At 36.5% G+C, this 17,888-nt stretch overlaps 1 protein-coding gene across 3 annotated transcripts in view; it reads left to right on the top strand.

The window, feature by feature from the left end:
- Positions 1 to 17,888, top strand: part of TRAPPC8 (trafficking protein particle complex subunit 8) — a 121,448-nt gene that overhangs the window by 47,035 nt on the left and 56,525 nt on the right. For all 3 annotated transcript variants that reach the window (XM_062201509.1, XM_062201508.1, XM_062201510.1), the window contains 5 exons: positions 3,544 to 3,675; positions 9,959 to 10,183; positions 11,025 to 11,133; positions 14,740 to 14,934; positions 15,915 to 16,045. In XM_062201509.1, coding sequence (XP_062057493.1) covers positions 3,544 to 3,675; positions 9,959 to 10,183; positions 11,025 to 11,133; positions 14,740 to 14,934; positions 15,915 to 16,045 — 792 coding nt within the window. The remainder of the gene's footprint in view (positions 1 to 3,543; positions 3,676 to 9,958; positions 10,184 to 11,024; positions 11,134 to 14,739; positions 14,935 to 15,914; positions 16,046 to 17,888) is intronic.

Raw genomic sequence — 17,888 nt, 5'->3', positions numbered from 1 at the left:
TGGGTTGGAAGTAGAGCAGCTGGGACACGAACTGGTACCCATATAGGATGCTAGCATCGCAGGTGGCAGCTCTACCCATTATGCCACAATACCAGCCCTCTGCTTTCATTATTTTAATTAGAGTGACCAGGATCGCTGCCCATCCAAGTTTTGCAGTTTGCATAGACAATTGAGAAACATACATGTGTCTAATGTGTGTTTGTGTATGCTTGTGTCAATAAACTTAAGAAATTTGTAGGACTTAAAAAGAACTATAAAACTTGATGAGGCCTGAAGAAATTCTCAGATTGAAAAGCTAGTTAGAGTGACTTGTTCTAGCTATTAAAATATAAGGCTACAGAGATTAAAAGCATTTGCAGTGATAATAGACAGGGTTAATGGAATAGGATGGGAATTTTAATACTGCATATAATTAAGGTATTATTTAAAATCAGTGGTGAGGCTTTGGTATTCACTAAATGATATTGTGACATCTAATCAGTTTTTTTGATTGGATTCCTACTTTATTATGTGATAATATATTATAATGACTAAACTGTAACAAAAAGTGAAACCAGGCCGGCGCCGTGGCTTAACAGGCTAATCCTCCGCCTTGCGGCGCCGGCACACCGGGTTCTAGTCCTGGTTGGGGCACCGGATTCTATCCCGGTTGCCCCTCTTCCAGGCCAGCTCTCTGCTATGGCCCGGGAAGGCAGTGGAGGATGGCCCAAGTGCTTGGGCCCTGCACCCGCATGGGAGACCAGGAGATGCACCTGGCTCCTGGCTTCGGATCAGCGAGATGCGCCGGCCGCAGCGGCCATTGGAGGGTGAACCAACGGCAAAAAGGAAGACCTTTCTGTCTCTCTCTCACTATCCACTCTGCCTGTCAAAAAAAAAAAAAAAAAGTGAAACCAGTATAATTTAAACATATATATATATGTGTGTATATATATATGTATATGTGTATATATATATTAAACATATATACATATATATGAAGCCAATATAATACTAGAAGAAAATGTACTTTTAAAAATCTATGAATAAAAATATTCTTTCTTTGATACATTTTCTCGAAGCCTTGAAAAAGGTTAACATAGCATGATTGACTATAAAAGAATAAACTATTTCCTGTCAAAACTGAGAAATACTTTTTGTAAAATGTGTGACAAAGGACTGATATCAAATATACAAAAAGCCCTTAGAAACCAAGAAGTCACAAAAATTCATTTACAAAATGGTATTAACAGGCAATTCATAGCTAAAATACAAAGGCCCCTAAACATATCAGCTATACTGTTAAATAAATGTTTGTTAAATAACAAGGTATCATTTTTCTTTTATTAGTTATGTAAAAAAATTTTAAAAGCCTTTTTTCTGAGTAGAGTGGAAAACATGCATTCTTTCTCTGTTGATGAGAGTATGTATTAGTGCTATTTTTGGTAGCAATTTGGCTGTATTAATTAGAATTTGAAGTATATGCGTAGCTCTCATTAACTCAGGGATTCTGCTTCCAGCAATTTAACGAAAATATTTGAATGGTTACTCAAAAATGTTTCCATAAATTTTTTATAGTAACAAGTATGAAGCCATACTTAGTCAACTGAGGACTGTATTAATAAATTATGGTGCATTTATGCGTTGGAATTCAATGTACTTTTAAAAGAAATGAAGGATTTGGATGTCTTCAAAGAAACCCATGATATTAAGTGAAAACAAGGTACTCTGATACCACTTATGTGTAAAAAAAAGTACTGTATTTTTTAAAAATCTTAGGTATTAGGCATCGTCATAAACATGCACATAGACACATGAAGGGAGAAGGAGAGTGAGAAGTAACATGTGAAATACCAAAATACTCACAAGAGTTAGCTCTGTCAGAGAGGCTCACCTTTTCTTCATTTATTCTTTTTTTTTTTTAAGATTTATTTTATTTATTTGAAAGGCAGAGTTAGAGAGATCTTCCATCTGCTGGTTCACTTGCCAAATGACCACAATGGCTGGAGCTGAGCCAGGCAGAAGCCAGGAGCTTCCACTGGTCTCTCACCTGGGTCTAAGAACTTGGGCCATATGGGTTGTTGGTGCCACAGCTTAACCTGTTATGCTACAATGCTGGCCCTTCTTCATTTATTCTTTAAAAAAAAAAAAAAAAAAAAAAGGTTTAATGACTTTTTAAAAGGAAAAAAAAAATTCCTAAATAAAAAAAAGTAAGCTCCCAAAATCCCCCAAATAATTCTGATATATACCCTTGGTTAAGAATTACTCATTAATTATACATTCTTGATTTTTCTGCTTACTAGCTTTGGATTATTAGTTACCTGACAAATCTGATGATTAAGTTTTTTTGTCAATAAGGATTGAAATGATATAATAACTACCTTTTTTTTTTTTTAATGAATATAAATTTCCAAAGTACAGCTTATGGATTACAGTGGCTCCCCCCCCCCCATAACTTCCCTCCCACCCGCAACCCTCCCCTTTCCCACTCGCTCTCCCCTCCATTCACATCAAGATTCATTTTCAATTCTCTTTATATACATAAAATCAATAACTACCATTTTTAATAAGTGCTCTCTAGATGATTTCCTCAGAAATGTGTAGCCCTTAAATTGGTCTTATGAACACTTTTTTACGTAACTATAATCTGTTGAAATTACTGCATTTAAAGTCAATGTTTTCTGTTTTCAACTTTTCCTGGGGAAAATAATGGCAGCAGAACACATGGAAGGGCATGGTAAGTTCAGCCAAGAATAGCTGAAATCCTAGAGAAAGTTTTGGTGAAAATGTTGTTGATACTTAATCAACAATTTTTAGTACTTTCTCAATTATTTGTAAACTGATGATGACTCTTTCAATTCAAAGGTTATTTTAACAGATGACAGTGTAAATGTAGTATGTGGTTTTCATAGATGTTTGGTTGTAAGGATTATTTGGAGTGGAAATGGATTTGAAAATGTTGTACTGCTTACTAATATATTAATAGCAAGTGAAAAAGTAATCACTTAACAGTCATTTTGGCCCTCCTGAATTATAGCAAAAATTGAAGATTCCTTTAAATACAGTAAAACTTTACAGAAAGTAAAGTAGTAGATTAGGTTATTTCATAACTTGTGCACATTCTGTTTTATCTTGCCTTTTTTTCTTGGATGGGTAGAAATATGAGAGGTCACAGATAAATTTACAAAAGAAAGTATCTTTTTTCTGTGCTTTGTGTTTCCCGTTTTGTATGTAAGTGGTGTACGTGTGTTCAAGTCTGAGTTTTGTAATGCTTTTATTTTTTCATTTGATAAAGAATTGCAGTTCTTCAGAGATTTGTTACATGGCTCATATGATAACCAGACATTTAAATTTTATAAAATAAAATATTGCATGATAATTTTTTGAAGACTTTGTAGAAGCTTGTGCTTATTGGAAGGAAGAATCAAGATTGCCCCTTGTTCTTTGTCCTCATAAGTTACACATTGGATTTGCTATATGTTAAGAAAGTAAATGTTTTGTCACAAGTTAAGTTTTTAACTTTCGATTTTCTGAAACTAACCTTGTTTCCTTCTCAACATTCAATAGGATTCTGATCTTCGAAGTGCACTTCTTTTGGAACAGGCAGCACATTGCTTTATAAACATGAAGAGTCCCATGGTTAGAAAATATGCATTTCATATGATATTGGCAGGTCATCGGTTTAGTAAAGCAGGACAGGTGAGTACATTTTATTTAAAATGAATAACTAAAATATTTCATAATGTGTGTCACTGGTCAATTTTTTTAAGATCTAATATTAGTCCTACACTTGATCTTAGCCAAAAGGCCGAGAAGCGTTGAGATCTAATATTAGTCCTAAAAGCTCAATAAATTTTGTTCTGAGGTAATATATTACATTAGTTAAACACATAAGATTTGGATAGATCTGAACTTTAATTTTGATCTTAGGTTTACAGCTTGACTTTCTGTCTCTTGACTCTGGAAGCAGTTAAGTTGAAGGGATCTTTATTGATTTAAAGAGATATCTCCAGCCCCAATTGTCCCTATAAGCATTATAGGAGAGACCTTGGTTAGAGGCTAAGAGTAGTTGGAACAAATGAGATTGTGGTTTACTATAAATTTAGGTAGGGATGTGATTTGAATAATTACCTGTGTATTTCAGAGACTGTACCAGGTACTAAGCATACACCATGAAATCTATATGATCTTGCCATTTAAGGAGCTTTTGATCTAGTAGTGTGGAGTACTAGGGAGTAAAAATCCTCATTTTTAAAATTTAGTTAATATAAATTTTCATTAATATAATTGCATTTTTACAGGTCTGTACTAACCAACACATGCCAGTGTTTTAAATGTATGGTATTTTAAAGGTACAAAGAAATAAAAATGTTTAAAAATCCCCCTAAATTTCAGGTAAAAATACTATGACTTTTAACCATTTCAAGATTGAATTCCTGTTTTTGGAACCTGTGGAAAGTAAGAAATATGTAGACTTGATTCATATTAAATTTGAAAACCTTTAAAATTATTTTATAATTTCTAAGTCTCTAAAGTGGAAAAGCATTAAAAATCATAACTCATTTTTCACAGCCCTTCTTCCATAGTAAGTGCAAGTGCAAATGAAGCACGTTATCTCACTATTTGTCTTTGCTTAAAAAAGTTAACTATTCAAAAAGTGACAAAAGTATTAACATGTGTTTCTTTTGCTTCCTAAGAAAATTATATGCCCTGGTAGCAATGATCCACTTGTCTGTTATTGAAATTGTTATCTTTCCCCTGCATCTTTGTCCATTTTTGTGAATGGTCTCATTTGCAAGAATGGTAATATCATTGGAAACAGAAACAGCTGCTTGTATTTACCTCCTTAAATTATAGGGTATATTGCTTCTGGGATGTGCTTAGAAAGTTAAAAATGCTGCATCTGTGGTATGTTGATATATATCTACTGTCTGGCTTTTGGTCTCTAACTTAGTTACCCTTTGGAGGTATTGATTCCATGGTAACTAGGTTTGCTGTCTCTTGAACACCCTATATACTCTAAACTCAGGAAAGATTTTTTCATGAACAGTATGTAGAATCCTAAGAGTATGACTAGAATGCAAGTAATGCTAGAAAAGGAAATATGTGTCCTATGTCCTAGTCAAGTTCATCTTTCATGGAAGATAGGGCATATAGAAAACATAGAGTATAGAAAACATAGAGTTCTAAGACCAGTTTGTTTCTAAGAAGCACCAACTTGTTAATCAGACAATTGCATTAAGGATAAGTGTTGGTGAATGAGGACAAGGAAGATTATATAGCAGTGCCACTTCTGTTAGTCTTCTCTGTGCTTGAGAATTTGTGCTGTATTGCTAATCTTGTCTCAGAAGTTATTATAGTTCAGTTTTTTTATTTTTTATTTTTGTTAAGAATATCAGCAAGAATAAGACATTTAAAAAGGGCTGTATGTGGGTATCATGGCACAGCAGGTTAAACTGCTGCTTGCAATGCCCATATCCCATATTGGAGTGCTGGTTTGAGTCCTGGCTATTCTGCTTCCAATCTAGCTTCCAAATAAGGCTTCCCGGAGGACACTGGAAGATGGCCCAAGTGCTTAGGCTTCTGCTGCCCATGGGGGAGACCTGGCTGGAATTCCAGGTTCTGGCTTCTGCCTGGTTCATACTTAGCTGTAGCAAGCATCTGGGGAATGAGCCAATGGATAGAAGATCTGACTCCCACACTCTCTCCATCACTCTGCCTTTCAAGTTGATGAAAATAAATAAATAAGCATTTAAAAAATGCAGACCTGACATTACTAAAATTTCAAGTCAGGAAAAAAAATTAACAAAGTACTGAGGTGAGTGCATGTGACTTTGTCCAGTATAACCTGGGTAATCTTTCTGTTCTTACTTTAAAAGACAGGCTTTTAAATTCTTGTTACCTTTTTTAAGTATCTTTGGATACTTAGAAAATCTTAACAAATGCATTTGAACATAACACTTCACCACATTCAGTTGTTTTAAGTCTGTTTCTTTTAATAAATGTTAAATAGCAATTGGGATTTTTTTTTTTTTTCAAGAAACAACATGTAAGTATCTAGAAAATGTTTCAAGATTATAGAAAAGTTATAAGTCCAGGTTAGAATTTTTTTATTACCTCAGGTATATTTGAGTTATTAGTTAAAAATATAATGCAGTTGAATTACTTCATTATTCTTAGTTGTATGAATTATCAACATAAAGAGAAAAAAATAAAAATTTTTATTAAAATTATTTATTTATTTATTTGTAAGGTAGAGTTACAGACAGAGAGAGGGAGAGACAGAGAGAAAGGTCTTCCATCCACTGGTTCACTTCCCAAATGACTGCAATGGCCTGAGCTGATCTGATCTGATCTGATCCAATGCCAGGAGCCAGGAGCTTCTTCCTGGTCTCCCAAGCAGGTGCAGGGGCCCAGGAACTTGGGCCAACATCTACTGCTTTCCTGGCCCATAGCAGAGAGCTGGATCAGAAATGGAGCAGCTGGGACATGAACTGGTGACCATATAGGATGCCGGTGCTCAAGCAGAAGCTTAGCTCACTATACCACACTGCCAGCCCCAGCTCCAGCAATTTTCTTGATATAAAAATTCAGGGCTTGCTGCAAGTGACAGGGCTAAGCACGAAAGGAAATTTCTCGTCACAAAATGATAAAATGCAGAGTAGAAGGGGCTATGGGTATACCTGATCCAGATACTGGAACAAAGTTCACAGATTGTGCTTCCTCCTTTCCCACTCTATTGGACATTACTGTCTCTCCCTCAAGTCCTGGTTCATCTCTCAGCCTTTCATTCAGTTTAAAGAAAAATATGTTAAGATTTTTTAAAAATTCATTTTTAACAGTTTCAAATACTTTATAAATACAAATCCAAGAATATAATGATATTTCTCCCCCCTTTCCTTTCATTTTTTGAGATAGCATTTTAAATTTCCTTTACAGTAAGATTTATTGTTTCACGAAGTAAGAAATTTAACAAATGAAAAGCAATAAGACTCTAGTGAGAATATAGGCAAGGGTTATGAACAGTAATTGCATCAAGAAATGACCATTTCACTCATATACAGTAAATTTTAAAATAATCACATTATTAAAACTTCAGTAGCATAACCTTAACTTGACAAAGGTATAAAACAAAGTTTTACAAAACTGTATCTCCAGCAATACTGATACACTCAGGCATTTTGTTTTTTGCTTTTAATTTTAGTTCCCACATATAAGGGGGCACATGCGGTATTTGTCTTCCTGTGTCCAGCTTATTTCGCTCAACATGATGTCTTCCAGTTGCATCCATTAGAAATTTTTGTTTTTAAATCTGAGCCATCTATGAGGTACATTATATCCCCCACCTCCAGCCTGCCTTGTGCCTATTGCCCTCATACTTTAGTATGTATTTTCTATTTTGTAGATAGAAGAACTTTTCTCCCTTGTAACCATAATACAGAAGAGTATTCTTTCTCTAAAAACTTTTGTTCTTTGTCAGTTCAAGGATCCTTTGACTTTATGACCTTGGCATTTAGGAAGATCACAGGACAATTATTTTGTGGAGTTTTTAAATTAAGTTTTACAATATTTTTCTCATGACAATTCAAATTTGATATCGTTGTAGGAATATCACAAAAGAGATAAGTTGGTCTCACTGCAGGCTATCAAGTGACAAATGACTTTTATTTGATTTCTTTATTCCTTATTCAAGAAAATACGTTTTTCAAAACCCACAAAGACAATTTTGACTATGCATGATTCAAAATTTATAATAACTCCTTTCAGGAGTAGTGGGTACAAGAATGTATGCTGACACAGGGATTAGTAAGGAAAAATTCTTTGTGGCACCACCTTCTAGTTTTAAGATGGAAATTGTCTGAATTCAGAGGATGGCAGTGATAATTAATACCACCTGTTTGCTTATGGTTGCGATGGGATGTAGCACTGGAAAAAAGAAAATTGCCAAACTATCACTACCAAACAATACCAAAACAGCAGTTCTCATGCATGTAGTTTTGGCATACGCTGTATGTTTTCAGTCAGCCCAATGCAGTGGTATAAAATAACCATAAAAAGTTAAATTTCTTAAAACAGCTATCAGTTATAAACTAACAACCAAGCCCCTAATTCTGATTCATGGCTCCATATGCTCTGGAAACTCCTAAATGGACATTACTATTCCTGACTTATTAGACTTCTTGCCTTTGAACAGAGTAGGTACTTGCCTGCTTTACAGCCTCTTTGTTTTTTACACTACAATTTTTTAATTGCATTTTTTTCTCTGTGGTTGATTTTGGCTCTCATTGGAGATTTTTGATGTTGAACATCAGCTTTCAACTCTGCAATGTCTTAAGGGTTTTTCCTATAATCATTGATCATTTCAAATGGAGTGACTTCTTCAGTGTGTCCAAGTCTTCCATTAGTTGAGTAGAGGTGACAAGTGAGTAGAACTTGGTGATTCCACAGACAGATCTAGATAAAATCTGTCTCCTTTAATTGTGATTGACTGAAACTTGGACCTTTTCTTTGGGACTTTATTTATTTATAAAGATTTATTATTTGAAAGGCAGCGAGAGAGAGAGAGAGAGTCTTCTATCTGCTGGTTCACTCTCCAAAAGGTTACAATGAGTGGGGCTGGGCCAGGTGTGTTTTAAAAAAATTTTTTTTTTTAAAATAATGGTCTTAATCACCATGAATTTCCTGTTTCCCCTTTTTTGGTCATCTTTTCTGTCAAATATACTGCTGCTTGCTTTGCTGTAAGAAATGTGGTAGTCTTCTTTTGAGCTTGTTTATTGGTGACATTTATTGCCATAGGAGGTTTTGCAGTTTTATTGCAATAGTCATAAGGTTTTGGAATTCTGTACAATTTTTCATTCTGAATATATTCTTTATAACATATTGATTTTAATCTCTTGATGTTCTCAGTACTTCAGTAGGTACACTGAACATGTGCATCTTCATATTTGCAGACAGCATCCTAAAGAGGAAGCCAATACTATATCTGAATTTTGTAAGGCATAATCTCTTCTGGTCACAGTACTGACTATTGAGTTGTGGGAGACAGACAGGTGGAAGTCACCATGGCTGGGCCAGTATAGCAAAAAATTAAGGTTGACCTATGCAAATGTGGCATATGGCATATGTGACCACATAAATTCAGTGAAAGTCTTTGATTGCAAGCAAGGATAAAGAAAGTTTTATAGAAGTACTTCCTGGATAGGAAAAATTATTTTTTAAAATGATTTCATTTATTTATTTGAAAGGGAGAAAGAGAAGAGGAGAGGGTGAGAGAGAATCTTTCACCTGCTCATTAGCAAATGGTGGCAGTGGCCAGAGCTGGGCTGATCCGAAGCCAGGAGCTTCTTCCTGGTCCCCAACAAGGGTTCAGGGGCCCAAGCACTTGGGCCATCTTCTACTGCTTTCCCAAGTCATAGCAGAGAGCTGGATTGGAAGAGAAGCAGCCGGGACATGAACAGGTGCCCATATGGGATGCTGGTGCTGCAGGTGGAGGCTTAGCCTACTAAGCCACAGCAGTGGCCTCAAAAAATTCTTTGAAAATGTACTGAACTGTCTTTTTTTTTTTTTTTTTAATCATAATATTAGTGAAATCAACTTGCCATTTTAGATGTTGAAAATTATTAGTTTGCCTTTCCCCAGAAAGAATTCAAGGTAGGTAAAGCCAAGTTGAGAGGTGAGCACTTGCTTCTGAAGTTTACCTTTTAAGATGCTGCTCAGAGAAATAGTGAGTGGATGCCATAACAGAGTGGTATCTCTTTCGCTTCGTGTTTTCTGCTTTTCTTCACCATAAACATACACAAACTTAATCTATAAGGTGTTATATATTCCATATATAATTGTGAGGGATTGCCATCAATGTTAATTTCATTTTTCTCATTCCCTATTAAAGGAAGAACCAGTTATTGATTCTATATGTGTGTGTGTGTATTTATTTTTTTCAGTTCAAGATTTGTATTATAATACTTTAATTATTTTCTTACAGAAGAAACATGCTTTACGTTGCTATTGTCAAGCCATGCAAGTTTACAAAGGGAAAGGCTGGTCTCTTGCAGAGGATCACATTAACTTCACTATTGGGCGCCAGTCCTATACGCTTAGGCAATTGGACAATGCTGTGTCTGCATTCAGGCATATTTTAATCAATGAAAGTAAACAGTCTGCTGCTCAACAGGGCACCTTCCTTAGAGAATATCTTTATGTTTATAAGGTGAGTACTTATTTTCGGGAATAGATATTGCCATTGTGTATAGGGGTTATTTTCAGCAAAAGAGTATATTTGTTACTGTTTCTTAAGATACTTATATTAGAATATATTTAACTATTGTAATAAAGTTGTGGCTGGCTAGGCCTCTTGGTCATAGATTTGGGTTGCATTGCCCCTCATTTTCTTCAAAGATAATTTTAATATTTCAATAAACATTTGATTTGTGGCTATCAGAATCATAAAAAAATGATACCACAAGCTTTCTGGCTTGTGTCTTTGTTGTGTTTTTATAGTATCACAATTGATCTTACAGTAAAAGTGACTCCTTTCACCATCACTTGTCAACATATGTGCCCTTTTTTTTCATAGAAAAGAGAAGAAGGTATGGATCTGTGGAAAATAGGTTATTATGCGATAGCCCAGAAAAATTACTAGGAAGAAAGAATATTTCACTGAGACAAGAGTTGTAATTGTGATCTATTCTGCAGAAAATATCTATCATGTTAGACTTTTATTAATTTGAAGCCAGATGAGTTAGAATTTTGGCAGATAGCATGACTCACAGGAAGCAAAGTGCATACAAAAATAATACTTGAATGTTTAACCTTAAAAGAGAACTAACTAGTTGAGGAACCTTTGGAAGTTCTCTTGAGGCCAGAATAAGTGATGACTGAAGTTCTTAGTTGTAAAATTTTATGACTGTGTTATAGTAAGTAAAACTATATATTTAATATTTTTGCTTAACATGTCTCTAATACCTTGTACGTATTTTAAAGATGAGGAAACATACATTAAGAAAATGTAGTTTTTCTCAATGGCTTCTTTTCTTTCCTATTTTTCCCAGAATGTGAGTCAGCTCTCTCCAGATGGTCCTTTACCACAACTTCCTGTACCGTACATTAACAGTTCAGCGACACGGGTTTTCTTTGGACATGACAGACGACCAGCAGATGGTTAGTAAAGTTTTATTTGGCCTCATTATTTAATGACTATTTTTTTTTTTTTTTTTTTTTGACAGGCAGAGTGGATAGAGAGAGAGAGACAGAGAGAAAGGTCTTCCTTTTTGCCGTTGGTTCACCCTCCAATGGCCGCTGCGGCCGGCGTATCACGCCGATCGAAGCCAGGAGCCAGGTGCTTCTCCTGGTCTCCCATGCGGGTGCAGGGCCCAAGCACTTGGGCCATCCTCCACTGCCTTCCCGGGCCATAGCAGAGAGCTGGCCTGGAAGAGGGGCAACCGGGATAGAATCCGCCCCGACCGGGACTAGAAGCCAGTGTGCCGGCGCCGCAAGGCGGAGGATTAGCCTGTTGAGCCACGGCGCCGGCCAATGACAATTTTTTTAAGTTTACTTTTTCCTTTCACCATAAAAAAATGATGTGTAGTTGAGTATAGGAAAATAAATAACTATACCACTTCACTGATTGTCCTGGTACCTGAAGATAGCTACTACTTGACTGCTTTTCATTCTAACCTTAAAAACTAAAAACAATGAAAACAAAACAGTCATAATTATAACAGCTTTTCTTGCATAATATTTTTCACATAAAAATTGCTGTTATTACATAATTTTAATAAATATTTTTAATATTTGTGAAATACTTCATTTAATTTATATAAAGTAGTTTAATGTTTATTAGATTGTTTGTATCTTTTTAAAATTTACTTTGAAAACCAGACAGAGAAAGAAAGTGACAGAAGGAGAAAGAAATCTCCCATCTACTGGTTCATGCCCCAAATGCCTTCGACAGTTGGGTCTGGGCCAGGTAGAAGCAGGACCAAGGGACCCCATCCAGGTCTCCCAAGTTCTGGATGAGAGGAACACAAATACTTTAGCCATCACGTGTTACCTCCAGAGTGCACATTAGCAGGAAGTTGGAATTGGAGCAGAGCTGAGGCTGGACCCCAGTCACTCTGATACAGTTAAGTGGAGTCTTACCTGCTGTGCCAGACACCTCTCCCCTCCATCATTTTGGTTATATAAAATCATACTGTGGTGGACATCTTCCTGTATAATGGGTAGCTTTTTATTGTGGAAATTTTCAAATGTGCGTAAAAGCAGAGAACAGTTACCCATCTTGTTTTAAGGCTTCCTTTTTGAAATCTATTAATTTTTTTAAAAAAGTTTGTTTGAAAGTCTGAGTTACAGAGAGAGGGAGAGACAGAGAGATATCTTCCACCCTCTGGTTCACTCCACAATGGACTGCAGTGGTGAGGATGGGCCAGGCCAAAGCTACGCCAAAATGCTGGACCCTTGCTTTTTTTCTTTTTTTTAAATATAGAATAATTTCTTTAGAATTTAGCCCTAGAATAGCTTTATGGGGCCAAAATTATAAGTATATTAAGACTGTTGATTCATGTTAAAATAAACTTTTATAATTTTAAACATTTTTGTATTTCAGCTTAATGTTTCTCTTTGAGAGATAATTTGATGTTTTTTAAAAAAATAGCATGTTTATAGCAGCATTGTGGGTTTTTTTTTTGTTTTTGTTTTTTTTTTTTTTGGATAGGCAGAGTGAGAGAGAGAGAGAGAAAGAGAAAGGTCTTCCTTCCATTGGCTCACTCCCCAAATGGCCGGCACGGCCAGAGCTGCGCAGATCCAAAGCCAGGAGCCAGGTGCTTCCTCCTGGTCTCCCATGCAGGTGCAGGGCCCAAGCACTTGGGCCATCCTCCACTGCCCTCCTGGGCCACAGCAGAGAGCTGGACTGGAAGAGGAACAACTGGGACAGAACCGGCGCCCCAACCAGGACTAGAACCTGGAAGCAGTGTTTTTAATAGTCAAAAAAAAAGTCAAAAAACTAAAATTCTTGGTAGAGAAGGAATTGATACATTTTGGTATATTTTGTTTTATTCGTATAATGGATTCACGCTGCAGGATTCATGCTTCCACATTTTTTAAAAAAATTTATTTTATTTACTTGAAAGACAGAGTTACAGAGGGAGGTAGAGACAGAGAGAGGTCTTCCATCCGATGGTTCACTCCCCTGATGGCCGCAACGTCCAGAGCTGCGCCGATCCGAAGCAAGAAGCCAGGAGCTTCTTCTGGGTCTCCCACATGGGTGCAGGGGCCCAAGGTCTTGGGCCATCTTCCACTGCTATCCCAGGCCATAGCAGAGAGCTGGATAAGAAGAGGAGCAGCTGGGACTAGAACCGGCACCCATATGGATGCCAGCACTTCAGGCCAGGGCTTTAACCCGCTGTGCCACAGCACTGGCCCCTCTACATGTTTGATTATGGATAATTCCCATCGTATAATGTCAAGTGCAAAAATTCAGTTACAGTGTAACTTTCAAACACACAAGCCAATTTTAATGCATTGTTTGTCATTCATATGTGATAAAATATCATGGATGAGAGTGATGCACTTCATCTTCAGAATAGCTCTGGCAAAAGTGATGCCATTGGGGTGAGGGAGACTGAAGGGATTGGTGAGAATTGTGGAGAGGGCATCATACATTTATGAAAAAATAGGGCCAACACAGATAACATCCATTTATGAAAAAACAGGACCATGTGACAGAAGTTGACATTTGGGGAGTTAACATTGTGACGCAGTGGGTTAAGCAACCTGTGATATTAGCATCCCATGTGAACACTGGTTCGAGTCCCAGCTGCTCCGCATTGGATCCAGCTGCCTGCTAATGTACCTGGGAAGGCAGTAGAAGATGGTCCAAATGCCTGGGCTGCTGCCACCCATGTGGAAGATCCAAATGGAATTCAGGGCTCCTGGTTTCCAGCTGGCCCAGCTCCCAGCTGTTGCAGCCATTTGGGGAGAGAACAAGTAGATGGAAAAACTCTTTGTCTCTCCCTCTCTGTCACTCTTCCTATCAAATAAATAAAAATCTTCTAAAAAAATGTTGGCATTTAACAAAGCTCAATATACAACTGTTTGCTATATTATTCTACAGACCTTTTCTGTAAATATTGTTTGAAATATTTCATACAAAAATTATTTGTGGAGCCTAGGGAAAATGCATTCTTTCAGAGTCAGGAGGAAAAGAATATCAATTTTTAAGCTAAGTTTCATTAAGTATATTTTATAATGTTTTTTATTATATTATTAGTATGAGTGTAATATATATTAATATAAATGCATATTATATTAGTGTATATATATGTATTTATTTATTTTTGACAGGCAGAGTTAGACAGAGTTAGAGACAAAGGTCCTCCCTCCGTTGGTTTACCCCCCAAATGGTTGCCACAGTAGGTGTGCTGCACCGATCAGAAGCCAGGAGCCAGGTGCCCCCTCCTGGTCTCCCATGCGGACGCAGGGCCCAAGCACTTGGGCCATCCTCCACTGCCCACCCTGGCCACAGCAGAGGGAAGAGTCCCCAACTGGGACTAGAACCCAGGGTACCGGCACCGCAGGCGGAGGATTAGCCAAGTGAGCCACGGTGCAGGCCTATTAGTATATATTAATATAAGTATATTTTCACTCATAGAATTGGAAATAGGCAGGACTGTATATATGAATTGGATAATTTCAATTTTTATCTAAAATGTTTTATTTGGTGACAGATGTGCAGACATGTGTATTTAATTGTGATACTTATTTTCTTAGGTGAAAAGCAAGCAGCTACTCATGTAAGTCTTGATCAAGAATATGACTCTGAATCCTCTCAACAGTGGCGGGAACTTGAAGAGCAAGTGGTAGCTGTGGTTAACAAAGGAGTAATTCCCTCCAATTTCTATCCCACACAATATTGTTTGAACAGCTATTCAGATAACTCAAGATTTCCACTTGCTGTTGTGGAAGGTGATATATTTGAATTTTTAACTGTGCTTTTTTGTTTCACCTAAAGCAGATTTAATTTAATTTACAGTGTATAGCATGTTACTGGAGGCAGCAAATGTAAAAATAAATTAGGAATATGTAATTTACTGAGGTGCGTTTATGCAACCAAACAGAGTGGGTGCTAGTACAAGTACAGATGTATACAGATGTATGTGTATTGTGTCCAAACAATGCACATTCGTTACACAGCTGAGTGAGAGTTAATATCCTGATGGGAAAGCTGGAGTGTGATCCACACTTGAAACTGGAGTAAAGAATAGAAACTTTGTGACAGCTGTACTTTTCAACTCCCTGCCTCATTTTATGCAGTAGTCATTAATGGAGGTTTGCAGAAAGTTTCAGTGCTAGACCTTTGGAGCAATGCAATTATGCACTTTAAGAAGAAACAGAAAAATACACATTCAGTAGAAACTACTTTGCAGTTTGGTTATTTCTTAAGCTAGTAATACAAAGCACCATTTTGTTTTTTCACATTCAGTAGAGTGTTCAATAAATTAAATGAAGTATTCAATACTTCATTAAAAATGGGCTTTATTTTAGGTAGTTTTGCCCAGGTGTAGGCTAATATAAGTGTTGTGAGCATGCTGAAGGTAGGCTGTATTAAGTTATAATGTTTGGTATTTTAGGTGTATTGAATAGGTTTCAACTTATGATATTTCCAATTTATGGCTTTATTAGGACATAACCCCAATGTAACTCAAGTATCTATATATTCTGTGTGATGTTGGAATATTCATGAGGGAATAACATTCTTTTGTACAAAGAAATTGGAGAAATCCAAAGAGGGTGATTTTAAAATGGGATATGGATATTTACAAGCTAGTAAAGGATAATTTAGGCAAGAATGCAGAGCTATGAAAGCAAGGTGTGTTTAGAGAATCAAAACTTAGGGTGAGATGTGAGGTTTATTAAAGTTAGTAATTTAGATCTTTCTTTTATAGAACCAATTACAGTCGAAGTGGCTTTTAGAAACCCTTTGAAGGTTCCCCTTTTGTTAACTGATTTGTCATTGCTCTGGAAGTTTCATCCTGAAAATTTCCCTGGAAAGGATAAAGAAGAAGTTAAAGAACTAGTAAGTTATTAAAAGGTATTTGTAATAAGCATGTTTCAGTTATAGCCTAATGGATGTTATAATAACATTTCAACTTCTATCCAGTGAGCTATTGTTGAAAATTAAGAAGATAGAAAAGCATAAGGAATAAAACTGTCTTCCAAATATATATATAAGTAATTGTTGCAACATTTTGCTATATGTCTTTCTAATTATTGACATTTATTTGTTTCTCTCATATAAAAGTGGGGAGTTTCCAAAAAGTTCATGGAAACTGTGTATTATAAAAGTCTTCATATAAATTTAAAAAAAAGTTTTTGCAGTAAATTAAACTTACCTTTTAAGACCATTTTCTCTGAACTTTTTGATGTTCCCTTATGTTTGACATTCCTTAATATTATGTATGTTGCTTTTTGCATTGTGTTTTATGTGTTTTCTGAATAAAATTCCTAAACATTTCATTTTTGTTTAGTGTTCTATCATGTAGATGAATTATAAGCTATTCTGTCATTGATGTTTTAGTTTTCATTTGTTTATTGTCACAGTAATTCTGTGGTGGATATTTTTTTTAAAAGATTTATTTATTTATTTGAAAGTCAGAGTTACACAGAAAGAGGAGAAGCAGAGAGAAAGAGAGAGAGAGAGAGAGGGAGAGAGAGTCTTCCATCCAATGGTTCACTCCCCAATTGGCTGCAATGGCCAGAGCTGCGCCGATCTGAAGCCAGGAGCCAGGAGCTTCTTCTGGGTCTCCCACATGGGTGCAGGGGCCCAAGGACTTGGGCCATCTTTTTACTGCTTTACCAGGCCGTAGCAGAGAGCTGGATTGGAAGTGGAGCAGGCGGGACTCGAACCAGTGCCTATATGGGATGCCGGTGCTTTAAGCCAGGGCTTTAACCCACTGCGCCACAGCGCCAGCCCCGAGTGGTGAATATTTTTATGCTTTATTTTTGGCCTTCAGACTATTTCTGTAGGAAAGAGTTGTAGGCATGAAATTAGGAGACTCTAGGGAGTAATTATTTTAATACATATTGATTTTTGAGCAAGCTTCTCACCAGCACCACATGGGGTTGGTTTTCTCATCTTTGTAATATTAAGCATTATTATTTGTCAAAAAAAAAAAAAAAAAAAAGAGCCTGTTGATTTTATGGGTAAAAGATACATCTTACTATTTTATTTTCCACTTCTTTTTTTTTTTAAAAAAGATTTATTTTGTTTATTTGAAAGGCAGAGTTAGAGAGGGAAAGACAGAGAGAGAGCTATTCCGTCTGGTGGTTCATTCCCCAGATAGCTGAGCCAGGCCAATATCAGGAGTCAGGAGCTTCATCCAGGTCTCCACATGGGTTTGGGGCCTAAAGCGCTCGGGTCTACCTATGCTGCTTTCCCAGATGCATTTGCAGGGAGCTGGATTGGAAGTAGAGCAGCTGGAACTTGAATAGGCCCCCATATGGGATGCCAGCATTGCAGGCAGCAGCTTAACCTGCTACAACACAACGCTGGTGTCTGCATTTCATTGATTTCTAGTCAGGTTGAAGATTTTAGAGGTGAGTTAATAAAATAACATGAAATTTTTTCATTGTGTGTTGTGAAATATTTTTAAAACAAAATTTTTCCTATAAATTTCAAACTTTTTGCATTTTTTTATGAGTTTCTGCTGGTGATAGACTAAAATGCTGAACTGGAATTTAGGGAGATTTGATTTTTATTTCTTGTCAAATAACTAATTTCATGGTAAGAGTAAAATAGTATTTTTGAGGATCAGGTTTGCTTTTCATGAGAACTAGTAAAGTCTGCTTTACTACATAACTAGAGACTCTAGCCCCTTAAAATGTCATTGGTTTGGAGAAAACAGGCCTTCCTTTCTCTT

Source organism: Lepus europaeus, chromosome 9, assembly GCF_033115175.1.
Source record: "Lepus europaeus isolate LE1 chromosome 9, mLepTim1.pri, whole genome shotgun sequence".
NCBI lineage: Eukaryota > Metazoa > Chordata > Mammalia > Lagomorpha > Leporidae > Lepus > Lepus europaeus.
The sequence above is the reverse complement of the archived record's forward strand: the minus strand, read 5'-3'. Positions and strand labels throughout refer to the sequence as shown.